The 12,372-nt window shown below is 38.3% G+C and overlaps 1 protein-coding gene across 1 annotated transcript in view; it reads right to left on the bottom strand.

Moving 5' to 3' along the window:
* The window catches only part of CSTF3 (cleavage stimulation factor subunit 3), a 50,975-nt gene continuing 38,603 nt past the window's right edge, over positions 1 to 12,372 (bottom strand). Inside the window, exons 9-21 of the mRNA XM_069803967.1 lie at positions 11,959 to 12,036; positions 11,593 to 11,755; positions 10,953 to 11,062; positions 10,424 to 10,540; positions 9,187 to 9,261; positions 7,704 to 7,847; positions 7,508 to 7,610; positions 5,582 to 5,651; positions 4,091 to 4,286; positions 2,401 to 2,554; positions 1,901 to 1,995; positions 1,707 to 1,767; positions 1 to 693 (exon numbers count right to left, since the gene is read on the bottom strand). Of these exons, the coding sequence (XP_069660068.1) occupies positions 491 to 693; positions 1,707 to 1,767; positions 1,901 to 1,995; positions 2,401 to 2,554; positions 4,091 to 4,286; positions 5,582 to 5,651; positions 7,508 to 7,610; positions 7,704 to 7,847; positions 9,187 to 9,261; positions 10,424 to 10,540; positions 10,953 to 11,062; positions 11,593 to 11,755; positions 11,959 to 12,036 (1,569 nt within the window). The 3' untranslated portion in view covers positions 1 to 490. The remainder of the gene's footprint in view (positions 694 to 1,706; positions 1,768 to 1,900; positions 1,996 to 2,400; positions 2,555 to 4,090; positions 4,287 to 5,581; positions 5,652 to 7,507; positions 7,611 to 7,703; positions 7,848 to 9,186; positions 9,262 to 10,423; positions 10,541 to 10,952; positions 11,063 to 11,592; positions 11,756 to 11,958; positions 12,037 to 12,372) is intronic.

Here is a 12,372-nt window from a genome sequence, read left to right as displayed (position 1 = left end):
TTATGGATATCCTTTTATTTTAAAGGAATGTGTTTTTTTCCATTTTCAACTACAAAACAGATTCCATACATTCTGCCATAAATAAAAACGAACAGTAAGGCAGGACACTACATGAACAAACTGAGAACAACTGTTTTCCAGAAAATGTGAATTAAAAATGCTTCACAAGTATAAGCCATCCAGTTTTTAAAATAAAACTGTTGAAAACCCACAAGATTTCAAGTGGTAGATGTGAACACCCTTGAAGGACAAAATGCAGTTTTGACATTTTGCGCTTTTGGTTTTGAAAACCTAGTTTTGTTCAGAGCACATTCTAAAGTTGTTCTGGCCGTTTTCAGATCAAGAACCATATGGGAGAAGAGGCACCACAGTAACAAAACCATTTTCAAGATTTTTTTTGTTTGCAGCTGTCCCTTTTAAATGCTTGACTTTTAAGACTGACGGACTCAATGCAAGTCTTTGTCTCTCACAGTAGAACTCCAAACTTGTTTCACCGGATTCTCTTTTGCTGTCGTGCTCTGTAAATGTCATGTACAGGGGGAACTACAGATCCTTTCTCCTCATCGTCGTCAGAATCTTCATGTGGTCTCTTAACAGCCTTATTAAGCATAGCGTTATTTTCCACAGGTCCATTGCCCTCCACAGCTATTTCAGGTAGGCCTCCGGTAATTATTCGTACAGCTTCATCAACAGCTTTAGAAAGAGAAAAAGATTAATTTAATTTATGAAACTAAATTCCCTGATTAGAAATAAGCATGCAAACAGGGACACCCAGATAGATACATTGTGGAGATTTCTGGAACATGAGACATTTTCCTACCCTATTCTCCTACAAATGTTAAGAATTAAGTCTCGACTGTCTAAAACTCTGAGCTATGACAAACACTAATTATAAAGTAAATGCTACTGCTTCAGCTTGAGACCTCCCTTTACACAAGTACTGAGGTCATTTGCAAGCTTAATAAAACAGGAAAGCCTATTGGGGAAACAGTATAACTAGTTCATGATTCATCAGAAAGTATGCATTGCATAGCAAGTCAGTTTCTGCTTATCAACAGAGAAAGCTTAAAAAATACCATGTATAATTTAAATAGATGTTTTCACTCTAAAAGAAATTAAATCCTAGCTTGCCTTCTCTCTCATCATTTGCTCCTTAAACTAACAGAGGGGGTGAAAAGTAGCATATTATCATCTGCCGTAGTTTACATGAAGCCTGGAGTATGCATCTGTCCCATTTTTATATTTCAGAACTCTACCTTCTTTGTAGGAGCTCAGAAAACACTGCTCTTGAATTGTTTTCAAGCACTGCAACAACGTGCATTCAGAGTTATGCCTACCAATAAACTTGCTTACCGTACTGCAAATTTGTAATTTAATGTTACAATGCTGCTAGAAATAATGCCTTGCTTCTTTTAAAGGATATTCTGAAAATATTCATTTCTTTCTTCTAATGGTTACCACCAAAATGTTACTAAAGTAGCAGCTGGTGATTTTCAGCTTTTTGACTTTTTGTTGATCTCCCCACAGTTCAATGTACAAACATCTCTATGTAGATCCCAACCTACAAACGTAGCCAATTCAACAGTATACTCTTAAATGATAATTACACATCTGTAAATGAGGTCTGGATTTTAGACAGCAATATCCATATGTAAAACAAAGTCATATGCAGCACCGTCAGGCTCTAGAGTGAACAAATAACTTACTGTCTGGCAGTTTGCATCTTCTAAATATCTCCATGAGCTCATCCACTTGAACAAAGGGACCCTGATTTGTTACACCAAAAAAAAAAAAAAAAAGTTAGAAGATTATTTTCAATAGAGTGATACATTCTGTGGTTCTGTCAAAACAGAACCTCTTCGACAACTTTTTCAAGTTTTCAGAATTCATTAAAACAAACCTGAAAACAAACAGGAGGTGGCAGGAGCTTCATGAGAACTACAGCTGCTGGTGGAACAGGAAATACACCACCTGGGACGGGATGTAAACCTGGAGCTGTGGGAAGAAAAACTGTATGAAGCCAGTGCAAGACAGCTAGACTTGAATTGCTTTTGCAGCATTATTATTTATTTGATGCAAATAATTGCTACCCTGTCACTTTTGCCTCTACTAATTACAAATTGTTTAGTCAGTGATCTGAAGTCTACGAGCAGTGCATATAACAGCTTATTACCATTTACCAGACCCTGAACTACTTGTACTTATTTTTCCATGTGACCTTAGGATTAAGTAAAATATATAGGCCTTTAGCAATCCAATTAAACAACAGCCTAAAATTTAAGTTCACATTTAGATGACTGAAGACTAGGAAAGTCTCTGTGATTAGGTTCGCTAAACACCCAGGTTAGTAAGTTGCCGCGAGGTGAAATATAACCACTTCTGACTGAACATTTGACTTACGTGCTAAGTGTCTTGGCTGAAATGGAATCATTTGTTGAGTGTCTGGTTTTGGATATTCAGGTTTTCGGTCTACTTCATCTTTGAGAACAGGCACGATGGAAGGTGCAACCACAGGGTCTGGAATTATAGCTGCCAGTTTGGCACGGGAGACATCCTGCGAAAGCCAATTAGAGATCACTGAACTTGGCAGGATCACATTGCTTGTTTAAATTGCAGAACAAAACATCTCTCTAGACCAGCCGCTTATTCTCGCTTTGTCATCATTATAATTTCAGATGTCCTCTTAGAAGACCATCTGGGCAAAACTTGCATGTTTTCCTCAAGCATTTTAGTCCTACAGTGTCCCAGCTGGGAGTGAAAACACTTGTTTTTGTTACCGAATGGGACCGAGTTTGTCATTTTTGAGTGGCTCCTTTTTTTAGGTTAAAAAGATTTAGGTGAACAGGTGCAGACCACTAGGCCTTCACAACTATCGTTTCTCCCTCATTTCATTCCCTAGATTGCTTTAGCTGGGAAAGAAATAAAGCATAAGGCAGTCAGCAGGTGTTCAAATAGGATTATATTTTGGCATGTTACAAGCAACAGAAACCAGTCCAAGGGCTGAATCATTTAGGTACACACCGCCTCCCATGCACTTACCAAGACATACTCTCTTTTAAGCACACCTGTAACTTCAAAATAATTTTGTCCCAAATGCATTAGAAGAAAAGTATTCAGTGGCTCTATGTGGCTCTTGTTTTCACCTATCAGAATATTTAACAAATGTGTGAAGACCGATAATTCAGCTGCTTTGCTAACTTTGATGACCTCTGTATTTTTCAAAAATTACTTTTCTGTATAAGAAATAAATGAAAGCTGAGGCACTATTTTTGAGACATGAATTGAAGGCTCTCTTCCTGTTCATGCAAATGGGAAACAGCAGTTCCTCCAACAAAGCTGTTTCTGCCTCTCTGGCAGCCTATTTTACATCATGCTTTAAAAAAAAAATTAAAAAAAAAATCAACATTTTATTCTGTTCTAATGGTTTTCCAAAGCGTTATGGCCTTCCACATGCCTAAAATAGTAGTTAAAATACATGCGGTCAGAAACAAGATGGGAGACCACCAGATACAGGTGCCTGGCCTAGACTTTAAATTCCAAATAGCAACACCAAAGCACTTTATAGCCATAATAAACAACTGAAAAAAAGCACGCAGCCACTAATCCCTATAGATAATTTTCCTCAGCCATTTGCAGCAATCATGGGGAGCGCAATATGTTTGTTTCGATACGGTTCTCAACAAAGCGAGCGGAGTTTTGCCAACTGGAGCGGAAGGGCAGCCAGCGATGTTATCTACAAACTTCCAAAAGAACTTTGGTTTTTGAAGGCGCTCAAGTTTAAGTCTGAAGCGGAGGCCTGTAGCTGGGTGGTGATGGCATTAACACGCCAACGTTTCCATGGGAAGATGAGAGGTAAATACGAACACATGAAGCTGCATCTGTTAGTCACGTTCCTTCCTCCTTTCTGCCCTGGGCCCACGATGCCTGGCACTTTGCTGCCCAGCACCACAAGGCGGAGGCGTCCCAGCCCTGTTTCACCTGCTTTTCTATCGAGCGAAAAAAGTGTAAGGCAAGTCCTAAACAAGGAATTGCTTAAGTCTGCTAGGACTGAAAAGATTAACAGTAAATTTAAGTGTTCTTATCCACTTACCTTATAACCAAGGGCCTTCAGTTCGCTAGCAGAGCAAGGGTACAAATCCATGAACTTATACCTATCTACCAGCAGAGCTGTTTCTTTACCCTCATATTCTTCCTTGAATGCAGTAAACCTCCGTTTTTCAACTTTCAGTATACTAGCTAGATCACCAATGTTACTTTCAAAAGCTAAAAACCGAGCCCAGATTTCCCTATAAAAGAACAGATAAATAGACAGTTGCTGAAGGAGAAAGAATTACTGATCACGCTGAATTAAAAAACATATGAGAGGAGAGATTCAAAGGAGGTAATCTGGGAACACATGACCATTTCTATTATTTACTTTAGATGCATCTATAACATGCATTACCTTCCCAGTGCCTTATATATTTCTGTAAAAGCTTTCAATCTAGTGGATCGTAAAGGACTTTGTTATCAAAAAGAAAGTATTACTGGTGTAAATGATGTCAGCATTTGAGGTAAGCTTTTATCATCAATGTAAGATGCACAAATAGACTCTACTCATCCTGCTACACAGAATTTTACTCTGATCCTGATATGTGAAGGACTTTTCAACATAGATTATGATGTAGTTCATATGCATATACTAGCATATTCTAGCAAGAGCAATACCCTATAACACAATAGGCAGCACTTCAGAATTTTACATGGCCCAAAACATATATAGTTACTGCTTATTTCTCTGTGGAAAATCTCGCATAACTTAAGCAACATCTGACCGTATTTCTGGACTTGATTCAACTTCATTTTAGCTTTGGAGTTCACCTTTGAAGAAGATCCAGCTTTTAAATTCTTGTTTTTTCTCACTTTTAAAATGGACTTAAAAATATTTCTTATGAAAGATCAGAATTGAAGTGCAGAATGAATGTGCACAGCAGTGCGACGTTTGATTTCTTAGGTTTGATGCCTATGTCTACCAGAATAATAATGGTGAACACTTGGACTGCAAAAGGTTTGGTAACCATTTTTTCAGAGAAATAAATTTAAAAAGTAGTAATGAAAATGTGGTGAGTGGTGAGTCCAGGTCTTTTCTGGTTCTTTCACTATTTTATTTTCAGTTGGCTAGGAGTTGTTCAGCATTCTCCTCAATAAATTCCTGACCCACCTTCTCTAGCATAATGCTCCTGAAAGATGTTCTCAACTCCCTCTCCCCATCTATCTGGTGAGCGATACATGTCATTAGCCACGCCACCTGCTCAAACCATTGAATCCTTACTGCGCAGGAGGATTTTGCACTCTTATCCTCAACAATCCTGCGTCAGTGAGGTTTTAAAGTCAATAAATTAATGAATTTCACTACAAGGGCGATAGGGACTTTCATAAATCTGTCACAGTTGTTGGTATTTTAGACAGCATGAAGAGGGGATGGAACATCTGTACCTAATTTTGTCCTGCTGTTCATTTTTCTAATTTCTTTGGGATGTTTGTAGTTGAAAGGGGTTATGTATCTTTTTTTAGTGTAGTGAAACTGCTTTTGCAGACGTACCCAGATTTCTCAGGTGGAAGGCTCCCTGAAGTTAAAACACGTTCAAACAAAACTCTTGTATTATTGTCCTCTTTAAAAATAGAAAGAAAAAAGAAAAATCACACTGAGTAAAATATATTAAAGACAATTTAAAATCATGTCCATTCAAAGAAATGTGTACATTGAATTAAATAAAGGCTGACATTCCAATACCTGGATTTGAATTTCAGTAAGTAGAAAAAAAATCTGAACGCCTACATAAAACTTTACCAATGTTAAATTCTACTGTGAGTTTGTTATTTGAAAGTCTATTTTTGTTGATAGCAACAAACCGATTCTAATACAGGTTCTTTTATAACAGCACAGATATTGCTTGGCATCTCTTCAGGATCTCTGTTTTTTTCCATTTAATTATCTCAATGGCATATCTTGGTAATTTTAAATCTGGCCTTTCAATTCATTACTTCCCTTTTAAATTAGGGCAATATTAATATCCTTGTATATTCCTCAGAAGTCCTCCCAAAGTTATTAGACCTGGTTCCCAATGAGCAGTCAGCCTTTGTACTTTGCCAGCTGGCGGAATGGGCTGGTTGGTGGTTTTGTTCTTAAAACTGCTAGCTTCTCCCCTGTCTCTCTCGCTGTGTATTTTACCATATCTTACATTTACATGAGTTCAGAGATCAATTTTCTTGTTTTTCAGTAAAGTCTGCTGGGTTGCTAAGACAGAGCAATACACTGACAAGTTTTGAGGTACTTTTTTCTGATGGCAATCTATGGAAAGGCATTGCAAATATTCATGTAGACCTAAAATAGTTTCTTGCAAAATTACATATACTTTGACTTGAAAAAAATGTCTCTCTTTACAGCTCACAGAAGAAAAAAAAAGCTCTAAATCTGTTCAAACTTTCAGAGCCTGAAAAAAAAAAAAAAAAAAAAGGTACTGTAGTCTGACAGGAGAGATTCACGTGCCTGCTGCCTACAGAACGCACTGGGAGGTTCAGAAGATCCAGCAGCACAGCTACCTGCAGCCACGGCTCACACCAGCGGCACGGAGGCTGGCTCACAAAATTGAGCTAGCAATTCATAATAAAAACCAGATTGTGTTACACCTCTGTGTCATTATGCTACAAACACTGAGCTAGAGTACTGAATATGTGAAGAAATAGCTGAAGAAATCTGAAAATCTAATGAGTACCTAGGAGACGGGACTGTGCAGAGGAAGAGCCTGGGATGAACCGCTCTTCTCCAGTTCCCCATGAAACACAGACCGGGACAGTCCCACGCAAAGGTCTCTGTCAGCCCCTGCTCCCCACAGCAGCTCCGTTTCCATTAACGTTATTACCTCGTGCATCGGGGACTCCCCCAGAGAGACCTTCCGCTGCCGGGGGGTCCCCGCGCCCCCAGGGCTGGCGCGGGCAGGGAGCTGCGCGCCTTGCCCCTGCCCTGCCCTTTGCATCGCAAACCAGCTCCCCGGCGACTGCCAAGCAGCACCAATATTCACAATACTGCTTTTACATCTTGCTCGTCTCCTCTATCTGGGGAGAACGAGTTTAAATTACTTCTAGTAGGGACCAGCTAATCCATCACTCCTCTCATGGTGGTTTCAGCCTCCTATAGATCTTTTTCCTTGGGATTTAGATTTCTCAGTGTACTTCCCACTGTTCACAACAGATGCTGTAAAACTGCTGCAATGCAAGTGAGTGACAGTTTGGAAAGTTCACTCTCCTCTATTCAGTAGAATCAAGATCTAATGTCAGTGTACTTCTGGAACTTCAGTAAGGACAAACCAGCAGGTTTTGTCTTCAAATTAATTGCTGAGTTTCATGAAGAGGTTTCGTTGCTCTTCAGGAATAATTAAAACTAAAATACAAAGAACTTGGCCTGGACTTAAACTTGCAGAGAAGGCAGGTTTATGTTTCATTAGACCTCTCAACACTTAAAGCTTACCATTAAGGTGAGAAAGGTAGTCGATATATGCCAGTACATATTCTGGAATGTCCCCGTATTTTTTCAGCCCTAGCTCAAAAATCTTAAAGGCCACAGACTTATCCTGCAAACATTAAAAAAAAAAAAGTTATTAGCTTCAGTGAGCTATGCACCCTCCTCACACTTCTTTAATATCAAATTGAGCATCCATGATTACCTTACTACAATAATACTCCATTAAAGCTGCTGTAACATAGACGTGATGGCGGGTCCGAGCATCCTCTCTTGCTTTCTTGAATATCATTCTTCCAGATTTTATGCCTTCTGCTCGCCTTGCAAATTTCATATATTGGATATAAACCTAAGGTGCATATTAATATTTATATAGTATCAGTGCTAACGAAGATAGGATAGGATATAATAGTTTTTTACTATATCTGAAATACTCTTTACTCACAAAATACAGCTAATAAGTCATAATAGAAACAAGACTGTGCTGTGCCTCTATGTTGTTTTACTATAAATACCGAGGTAAAGCTTTTTATATACTTTTTTTTTTTTTTAAATGGAATATACCTAAGACTGATCCCCTGAAATGACAATAGTTAATACACAGATTTTTCAAGGAAGGGAAGGTAAACAGATTAATGTAATTTACGTAAACTGGTGCCTTTAGAGAACTGGAGGCTTATTATAAAAATGGTAACTTTCCAATGAAGTTAAGACATCTGTAAGGCTAAAGAACAGTCAAAAGGCCTGATGAAGCATTTTACTGTACATTATACAGTTCAAGATACAAATCATCCTGTCTACAAATATTTATACCTGATCAAGGAAATAATGAACGTGCTATTTAATTCAGTGGCAAATTTGCGATTTGCATTTCTTTGGGATTTAACTTGCCTTCACTCCAAATTAGATCACAAACAACAGCATTCCTCACGTAGGAGGAACTGGTACATGGTTTCTCATAAAGCGCATATTTGCAAAGCATTATGATCTGTCTTTAATGACTAGAAAGTGTCCGTAAATGGATACCTTTCCTCTGACACTGACCTGTTGTTTAATTTTAGACCTCAGACCTTCTTTTCCCTTCTCATGCTTTGTCCTGTCTATTTATAAACTAAATAACTTTTTGAGGGCAGGTCCCTTCTCACACCATTTGTTCAGTACTAGCGCAGCTGGCACTACAGACAATGTTGTTTACTATATAACTTCAGCAGATGTACAGCAATACTCTCTGATACTTAATATGGTGCATTACAAATTTATTTGCAAACTACACGTACACAGGATAGTGTATTTCTATGTAGGGAGGACAATGGACAAAAGCAACGTGCTTTTAACCAGATAAGGGGAGGCAAAATTAAATTTTAATTGGGCCAACAAAACATACACCAATTCTTATGAGCTGCATCATGAAATCTTTAATATTTTACCTCTTCATCGCTTGTTTTAGGAAGTTTTTCCAAAAGAGACAGAGGAGAAAAGTGCACATGACTTAGTGAATTTAAGTGGATTAAAGGCTATAATTATCAACCTTGCCAAAATTTTAATCTAGTTCTGCCATCTCAGTACTCCACCTGTTCAATCATCCTTGTGACCCAATGAACTCCTGTAAGTACCTCCCCATTCTTTGCATCGACTTGGGTGACTATCCATGCAAATGTGGAAAAACTCAATACTAAGGATCATCTTACCAGAGTGGGATCAATGTCTTCAATAGCCAGGAGTCGGTTATATATGCTGTGTACTTTCTCATACTTCATTCGACTCTAAGTAAATAAAAAGGAAATACAGGCTGCTTGGTAATACTATTACAAATCACCTGTGAGAATGCAAAAATCAATCAGAAGAAAGAATTAAAATTTTTCTGTTTCTTTTTTTCCCCCAGTTGAACACTATGTATGTCAGTCCCTTTACTCAGATGTGTTTTCTGTCTCGTGCAGTCATTTCTTTACTTCCGACGTTAATTTCTCACTAGTGCTTACATACGTGCTTTGCAAGAGTCTCTGAAGTCTTTTTCCAATTCAGTAACACTGCAGCAGAACTACCATTTTAGGTGTTTGGGATAAGAAGACTGTCTCCTTTACCTCTGTCTAAAAGTAACGTGCAGACAGCTAGGAAAACCACCTTCTTCACTCTCCAACCTACGTACTTCAAATAATCCATTCTGTTCCCTGCCAGCTGCAGTCCTCCAAGTTGTATTGTGCAACCTGAAAAAACCTAAATGGCCAGTATGCTTAGGGTACAAGAGGCTGCACTGGAAGCCAAGGAAGGCTTTTTCTTTTAAGGGCAAAGGGGTTTTTCTGCTGTTGTCCTCAGGATCTTCCTGCAAAGACCCTGCCATGTTATGATAAGTGGGCAAACTCTATCCTGCAGAGGACTCCATAGTCCTCATCTGCTCAGTGGGAAACGGTCTTTATTCCTGATGGTTCATGTGCAAAACCGACCACTGTTGGGGCACTGCTCATTACGGAGCCTGTGCAATAAGGTGGTAGCCTGGGTAAAGAGATTTCTCAAGAAAGCTGCAGTATAGGGTGCCTCCCATTTCTCTCGCAGCCATGCAAATGCAAACATTTAACTCCCAAGAATTAGATAGGAAAGGTGTTCTTTATCCCCATTTTAAAAGTGAAGAAGCTGATGCTCCGGTACATGTAAATCTATCACCCTTTCAACTTCATAGTAATTTGAAAAATACAGTCAATATTTAAGTGGAAAGACAGTAGATGTTCAAAAATTTTGTAAGTCATGCTACGGGCTTTTCTTCTCCATTTTGTCAGCTCAGTCTCAGAAACACTGAATGAGGTTAAGGCTAGAAGAAACAGTAAATTAATTCTATAGAATTCTGTGTATTCAGTATGTTTCAAATAAATGACATTATTGATGGGAGATGTCTTTGGGTTTTAATGTCAGTACATCACTGGTTTTGCTCACCTCTTCATAATCTGCATATGCAAAATAAAGAAGCATATTCTTCTTTAATAAAGTGCTGATCGCTCTTTCATAAATATTAGCAGCCTCATCACTGAAAAGTTTAGCATTGTTCATGTCCTGTTATAAAATAAGTATGATAATATAATTGTTCAGCATCTGTGACAATGAAGGCCAATCTATGGAATATCTTGTGTGTTGTGAAAAGTCCCAGCGAACTTCCATGAAGTGCTCCAATAAAGAGATAATCATCTCCCCAGTACTTAAGGAATCACAAAATTCAGGCCAACCCCCCCCCCCCCCCCGCCGCCCGAGCTAAAACTGAAATAGTTTTTTATAATTCTTATCTCTAATGCAAATATTTTTCTTTCTTAAAATAGCCCCAATTTTAAATTCTGAACATGACACAACTTATGGTGCTAAATGTTTTTCATACCCCCGTCCTTTGTTCTTAAGTATTTGAGGAAAAAATTAACAGTACACCATGTCAAGGCAATGAAACGAGAAAGAAAACCAATGGCAATCTGCTTACCCCTTTTTCAGCTAGCAGTTTACTAGATTGCTCGAGGTACTGTGCAGCTTCATACCAGATATCTGGGTGATGTCCCAGAACCAAAAGGCATTGCTCATAGGCAAACATAACTGGGGGGAAAAAAAATAATTTAAGAAATACTCCTTCTATATTATCGTGGAAATGGTACCATCTTGCACAACAGAAGTATGAAATACAAAAAATGGTAAATAAATCAGACAATATTAACTGTAAATGGCTTTTAATACAATGATCACAACTGCAGTTCTTTTATATTGCCAGAAACATTATGAATCATAACCAGCACCTAAAACCTGCCTCCTCCACAGAGAAAGAAGCAGAACTCGTTCAAGAACATCACCCATAAAATCAGGCTGTGATCCACCGTTTCCTGACCTCTGATGAAAGTTTAGTGGCATGTGACTATAGCACTGTCCCGCAAAATCCGTGTATTACTTTCAGCTTGGCTTGAGCAAAAATTAGAGTAGTTTAAAAAAAACACCTACACAATTCAAGAAACTTGATCTACTTCTGCTCCAGCATGATCCCTGCACACTGAATCACATCATTACTTACGCTGGAGATCATTAATGGAGCTAAGAAATACAATTCCGCATGTCCTAGTGCAATATCAAATTACCTCTTTTTGTTATGAGAGTTTGATCTTCTGTACGCAAAGGATTGCTCTTTTCCCACTGGATGTACTTCTTCCACATGTCTACCTGCTGAGCCTCTTGTGGGGTATTTTGTGGGGGGACAGAGGGAGCATTGCGGTCCAGACCTTTCATCACTGTCTCATATTCCTGGAACAGAAGGCAATGTTCTGAACAGCACATTTAAACACACTGAACATTTATTTTAGGTTATGCTTTATAAAACTGATACAAATATTTTAGCATACCAACTTTATTAGTCTAACACACACTTTTATTTGAAAATAAGAACCAAGTTTAATGCTAGTCTGTAGAATTAAATAGAACAAAGAAAAGTCAACAGAAGGTTGTACCTTTGCTACCCGTCGTGCATTCATATAATCTCTACTCCTGTCTTCAATCATCTTCTTAGCTAAGTGAATATTGATGCCCTGGAGAAGGGTAAAAAAAAGGAACTGGGAATGTGCAATTTCACTTTGGAAATACTGAATCTCATTTCATATAGAAAAGAGCTTGAAAGGGGATGTAAAAGTGAGCAAGAAGAACAAAGTTATTTTAAAACACTGATCTCAAAAGGTACTGCGTTTCTCCTAATAAAAGTATGGGCAACAACTTATTTATCAGAGACTAAACTCACTACTAAAAATCAACTGATCTGAAGCACCTCAGTGTATTTTTAATCACTTACACTGAACTTTACATAAACCTGCTGGGGGAGAAAGTGGAAAGAATGTATTTGTGATTTACATTTTTCCTTTTAAGTCACG

The sequence above is a fragment of the Haliaeetus albicilla genome, chromosome 16 (genome assembly GCF_947461875.1).
Source record: "Haliaeetus albicilla chromosome 16, bHalAlb1.1, whole genome shotgun sequence".
NCBI lineage: Eukaryota > Metazoa > Chordata > Aves > Accipitriformes > Accipitridae > Haliaeetus > Haliaeetus albicilla.
This window is presented reverse-complemented; position numbering and strand designations above follow the sequence as displayed.